Source organism: Fukomys damarensis, unplaced genomic scaffold (genome assembly GCF_012274545.1).
Source record: "Fukomys damarensis isolate Sample0158 unplaced genomic scaffold, DMR_v1.0_HiC HiC_scaffold_16, whole genome shotgun sequence".
Lineage (NCBI taxonomy): Eukaryota > Metazoa > Chordata > Mammalia > Rodentia > Bathyergidae > Fukomys > Fukomys damarensis.
Window position 1 is genome coordinate 84563422 of NW_022900928.1, and position 5727 is coordinate 84569148.

Genomic DNA, 5727 nt, shown 5'->3' on the forward strand with positions numbered 1-5727 from the left:
ACACCCCGCGCACCCCGCCGACCCCATCAAGCTAGGCGCGGGCAGCTTCCCCCTGGACCAGTGGCTTCGCGCGTCCACCGCGGGCATGATCCTACCCAAGATGCCGGACTTCAACTGTGAGTACCGAGCCGCCCATCCCCGGACCGCGCCTCCCCTTCGCCCTCTGCCCGGCAAGCGCTGGGAAGCTCAGAGCTGTCCCGGGCTCCCGGGCACCCCGCCGACCCCATCAAGCTAGGCGCGGGCAGCTTCCCCCTGGACCAGTGGCTTCGCGCGTCCACCGCGGGCATGATCCTACCCAAGATGCCGGACTTCAACTGTGAGTACCGAGCCGCCCATCCCCGGACCGCGCCTCCCCTTCGCCCTCTGCCCGGCAAGCGCTGGGAAGCTCAGAGCTGTCCCGGGCTCCCGGCCTGAGTGGGTGGCCACGAACGATCAAGATGGCCACGCGCAGGCCAGGCCTTCTCTTCCTCTCTTAGCGGGAAGGGGCAGCTGGAGGTGTGAGACTGGGATGTAATGATTAACCTGAAGGCTGCAGAAGGAAGTGTCGAGGGAACGAGAAGGGCTGGGAGCGCCCTGAATTAGGCAGCGTGGGAATGAGGGTCACAAGACCCGCCCCCCCTCGCATATTAAGTTCTTCCTTGGGAAAAGGAGTTTGGCCTGGGTTCCCGTTCTGGGCTCTAGACATATCCTGATCCCTCCCAGGAAAGGGTGACTCTGGGCCAGCAAAAGAAAGAAATGGACTCAGAGAGGTTCACCGCTGCCAGGCTGTGCCCAGGAAACTCCTGGCCCTTGCTAGGCGCCGTTCTCGTGCAGAAAGGCATGGGGTCCCGTGCGATGAACGAAAGACCTGCTTCTCAGGCTAAGCAGCAGGTGCCTGCTTCAGAAGTCAAGGCATAGTGAGACACTCCTGGAGGTGGGAGCCAAGAAGGGCCAGCCACCCCCAAACCAGAGCAGCTGAGAGCTGGGAACCTGTAAGAAGCCTGAGTGCCAGTGTACCCGCTTTGGGCGCCCAGCTCCAGTCCTTCCGCCTGCGCCCCACCAGGGTCCCCACCTGGGGCGGCTGCCCTCTAGTCAGGCAGAGCAGAATATGTGTATGGCGTTGTGCCTCCAGCCGCCCAATACCCAAACAAAGAGACCCCATTGTTTCCATCTGAGTGGATTTGTTTAGACTGGGGAGATGCAGGCCTGGGAGGGAAAAAAGGCAAAAAAGAAAACAGAAATAAACACTTGCCAGAATTCAGATTCCTCTGCTAGAAGCTGAGGTTGTGACTAAATAGAGAAAAGCTAAGACCCCAGAGTGCTAGAGAAGTCGCAAGGGAGTGAGAGAATCCCTGTTGCCTGCTGTTTGCCTACAGCCACCCCCAGCTTTTCCCAGCTTGGCTCCAAGACCCTATCGACCAGTGTCTCTTCCCTACCCACTCCCTCAAGAGAAGGGAGAAGGCTCTCTCTTGCTTGGACATCCCACAGGTTTGCTGATCGGTGCCCAAAGCCGGGCACCCTATGGGTCTGGCCGCTGAGCCCAGGAGAACTCTCTGCGGCAAGCCGCCCCTTGACCTGCGTTTCTTGGACTTGGGATCCTTAATTGTCCAAGGAGGGGGCCCTCCCAGGCCTCCAAGCGGGGCGGGTTCCCAGGCCACCCAGGTGCTTCTCAGGGCCTTGGTAGAACCTGAGGTCACCCCAAATCCATGGACGAGGGAGTCGCTGGCCATATGCTTTATCCATCTCTAATTGCTGATCTTGCCTAACGAAAACTGCAGCTAGTTCTAAGTTTGGGAAAGGAATCTGAGCTCCACCACCCCAAAGGGCAATCAGAAATGCAGGCAGCCCATCGGAATGTGTGTTCCAAGGGGCTCCTCTCTCCCCCTGGAGAACCTGCTTGGTTTCCTTTAATTGGTTGTCTCTGCCCATTGGATGGCATTTCCCAAATGGTCCCTCCGGAGCCGGTGTTTTAATTAAAGTTCTAATGTATTGTCAAGTTGGGAATTCGGGGCCTTGTTTGACTAAAGCAGGGGGCGTGGTCCTTCCTATAAAGCAAATTGCCCCTCCCCGGGGAACCTGAGCTCATCCCAGCCAGGCTGGCCTCCTTTCTTTCCTCTGCTTTCTTTCTTTTATTGTCTAACACTTGTCAGACTCCTGGGAAATCAAGGGAAGTCTCCTTTTGAGGTCATAAAATTCTCTGTGATGTAACCGTGCGAAATTATGTAAATAAAGCTGACAAGGCCTCCTGGAACACACAGAAAGCCAGAACCGCCCATGCCTCAGCCTATAATTTGGTAATGAGGATTGTCCAGAGCAGGCTTTCCATCTTCTCAGGCCTTGCACCCTAGAAAGGGGCTTATCAAGAAGAATATTGGAAATGTGGGAGGATCCCTGATGAATAACATATTTAGTCCTTTTCCTTCCTTCTTTCTTTTCTTTCCCCCTCCTCTTCTGCTTTAAGGAGGTGGTATTGGGAACTGCATCGGGAGGCTTGCTCTCCCTAACCGGTGTGCCTGAGTTGGGGGCTGGGAGATAAGGGCCAGAGGTTTAGTGCCCTGCTGGCCTTTGCAAACCTTGTTCCTTCCTGAGTCGACCCAGTCCAGAGCCAGAGGGAGCACCATTTGACAGAGAAAGCAAAAATCCCACTGAACCCAAATCTTCCCCTGGCCCTGGGTCTGAGGCACTGTTCCTGGCGTGGAATCGGGGCACCCTGAGCTCTGGGCATCCATGCTCCTCCAAAGGGCCTCACACCATCTCACCCCACAGCCCAGGCACAGTCGAGCCTCCTGGGAAAGTGTCGCCGGCCACGCACAGCCTTCACCAGCCAGCAGTTGCTGGAGCTCGAGCACCAGTTCAAGCTCAACAAGTACCTGTCGAGGCCCAAGCGCTTCGAGGTGGCCACCTCGCTCATGCTCACGGAGACCCAGGTGCGCTGCTGCCCCCACCCCATACAGGCTGGCTGCCCAGGGGACACAGTCACTGGCATCTTCTTGGGGACCCCAAGACTAGTCCCTTGACCCTAGGGATGCAGATTGAGACTCCGGGCGAGGCTCGCAGCAGGGGCACGGTATCTTTATGAACATCCAGATGTCTGGCTCAGTAGTCTGGGTTGGGACAGACATCTGCACCCTCCCCCTTTCTGAGGAAGGGACTCCTGGGACACACTGGAGAAATTTCGTTCCAGAGAAAGAGGAGGGATGCCCTGAGCTTGACGGCCCGGGCCTTGCTGCAGGCAGAGGGTGCTGGTAGAAAGCTGGGGACAGCCTATCTCTGGGGATAGCCTAGCCTAGAGATGGGCTGCTGTGTAGGGGAGGCAGGGAGGTTGTGTCCAGGTTGCCCCTTTGCAGCCCTCTGGGGTGAGGCACACCTTGGGGACCAAGTGCGGATCCCTCACACTCGCAGGTTAAGATCTGGTTCCAGAACCGGCGGATGAAATGGAAACGCAGCAAGAAGGCCAAGGAGCAGGCAGCACAGGAGGCTGAGAAGCAGAAGGGTGGCCCGGGTGTGGGCAAGGAGGACAAGGGTGAGGAGGAGCTGCTGGGGCCGCCCACGCTTGGAGATAAGAGCAGTGGCCGCCGTCTACGGGACTTGAGGGACAGTGACCCTGAGGAGGAAGAGGACGAGGAGGACGAAGACCCGTTTCCCTACAGCAACGGTGCAGGTGCACTGGCTGCCTCCTCTGACTGCTCCTCAGAGGAGGAGTGTCCCCCACCGCCACAGTAGGGTCCCCGCTGGCCACTGGGCCACCCGAGGGACAGCTAGGCAGCCGGTGGGTTCACGCCTGGACTGGCACTTTCTTAGTTTCAGGCGGTGCTGGCGGGAGGCTTGGAGGGAAGCACCAAGCTCCTCCGGCCCTGCGCCCCTTCTTCCGCACAGGCTGGCTGAAGATGCGACAGTGTTAAGTGACCTCTGAAACTTGAAACCTCTCTGGAAATGCCATTCTGCAGTAAAAAAGAGAAAAGGGTTTTAGGCTTCTGTATCTTAGGGGGAAAAACATTATGTCATGAGCATTCAAACTGCTGGAAATCTCAAAACTGTACTGTCTTTATTTTTGTATATTGTATTTATATATAAAGAAAGAAACGTCTACTTATGCATGCTAAATTATTATTTAGCTTCTCCCATCACCCAGGGTGGAATGTAAAATAAATTGTTTTTTTACTGGATGTGAGTACAAATTTTCTGCAGACACATAGGCAGCTTTTCGCTTTCACTTGTTGAAAAGATGCAGGAGGGGATTTCCCCCATTAAAAGACGCGGAGGGTGTGTGGACCTCTGCTTAGGGGCCCCTGATGAAACCTGACTCTCACAGTTGGGGGTTGTGGAAGGTGCCAAGTGTTGGGAAAAATACCTGTGGCCAGTCCCCACCACTACCGCCATCACCACCACCAGTGCTAGCTAGCGCCCTGCTCTCACCTTTCTCGGATGTGTGGCTCTTGGTTGCATAACTCTGGATTTAGTGTAGATATTTTCCTCTTCCCTTTCTGGATCTTCTTGCTTTCTCAGTGTTCCTGGCTGGAAATAACACTGTTTGAATGATCCGGGAAATAAGCTTCAAACAACTAGACGTTATCGGCATTTAGGCTCCCAGCAACCTCAGGCACTGCTTACACATAGTTCCCAGATTGCATGGAATTGCGTGGGGCTTCTTTTTCTTCTCTAGCAGAACCTTCTGTGTGCCAGCCAGGCAAGCTTGTCTTGGATCTGTGCAAATGTCCGAAAGCACACAGGCAGGTGAGAGGGACACTTTGCAGGCTAGACGGCTAGAAGTTAATGAGCCTCTCTCTATAGCACCTGCCATTAATCACCAGGCAGCCAGGCCATGCACCAGGTGTGGGGCACATGCTGGCCACCTGAGGGGCTGGGCCTCCTCACCTGGACCTGCTCCCACTCCCAACCACTAGCCCAGTGGCCAGTGTGTTTCCTGCTTGAGGTCTCTGCCCTTCCTCTGGCTGTCCCTTTTGCAGCAGCACCCTCAGGAGCACTGTCTGTTCCCCCTGCTACAATGAGTTCAGAAGTGTGTCTTATTTGGAGATTGCCAGGGCAGGGCCCCCTTCACCTCTGATGGGGATTAATATTCTCCCTGGAAGCTCATTATCCTCCAGGCTCCCTGCTTAAAACCCAACCAGGTGAGGTGGGGTTGCTGGGAGCCAGGCAGACAGCTGCTGGGTAGGCAGTGCCCCGGCTCAGAACCACAATTGAGAAGGAAGAGGATGGAGGAAAGAGTGGGAAAATCTCCCACCAGAGAAAGAGAGAGAGGCGGGGGGAGAAGACAGATGCTTTGGGGGCTTAAAAACTGCAGAGTATGTATCTCTTTATAATTTCTAACAGTGGTGAGCTTCAGCCTAAAGCAGAATCTTCCGGGCTGGCCCACATCTATTTTCTCCAGAGCTCAGCCAGCCTGGCCTCATCATCCCCTGCAACACCTGGGCAGCAGGGAAGGGGCCAGGCCTGGAGAGGGGCTGTGCAGCACCCTGCCTGCAGTCAGACTCGGTGCCAAAGGCCCCATTGAGGTTTGTCCCTCCGCTCCAGTGACAGATGCTCCTGGGACAGAGCAAAGAGGGGCATTGAGAGGACACAGCCCCAAGTCCCCAGCCCCCCAGTCCTGCTAGCAAGACCAGGGTTTGGTGCAGGGACCTCCACTGGCCCTAGTATCTCCAGCCAGATGCTTAATCGCAGTGAAATTTATCTCACTAATAAATTTAATGATCAATTTGTTCTTGTCACAGTGGCTCTTCCCCAAATCAA

At 55.6% G+C, this 5727-nt stretch overlaps 1 protein-coding gene across 1 annotated transcript; it reads left to right on the forward strand.

Moving 5' to 3' along the window:
* Position 1: 1 nt before the first annotated feature.
* Positions 2-4096, forward strand: Mnx1 (motor neuron and pancreas homeobox 1; the record flags this gene model as incomplete). The annotated part of the gene is made up of 3 exons (XM_010642335.2): positions 2-116; positions 2746-2906; positions 3382-4096. Coding segments are annotated over 3 exons (597 nt in total), but the record flags the coding sequence as incomplete, so codon positions are not given.
* Positions 4097-5727: the final 1631 nt, after the last annotated feature.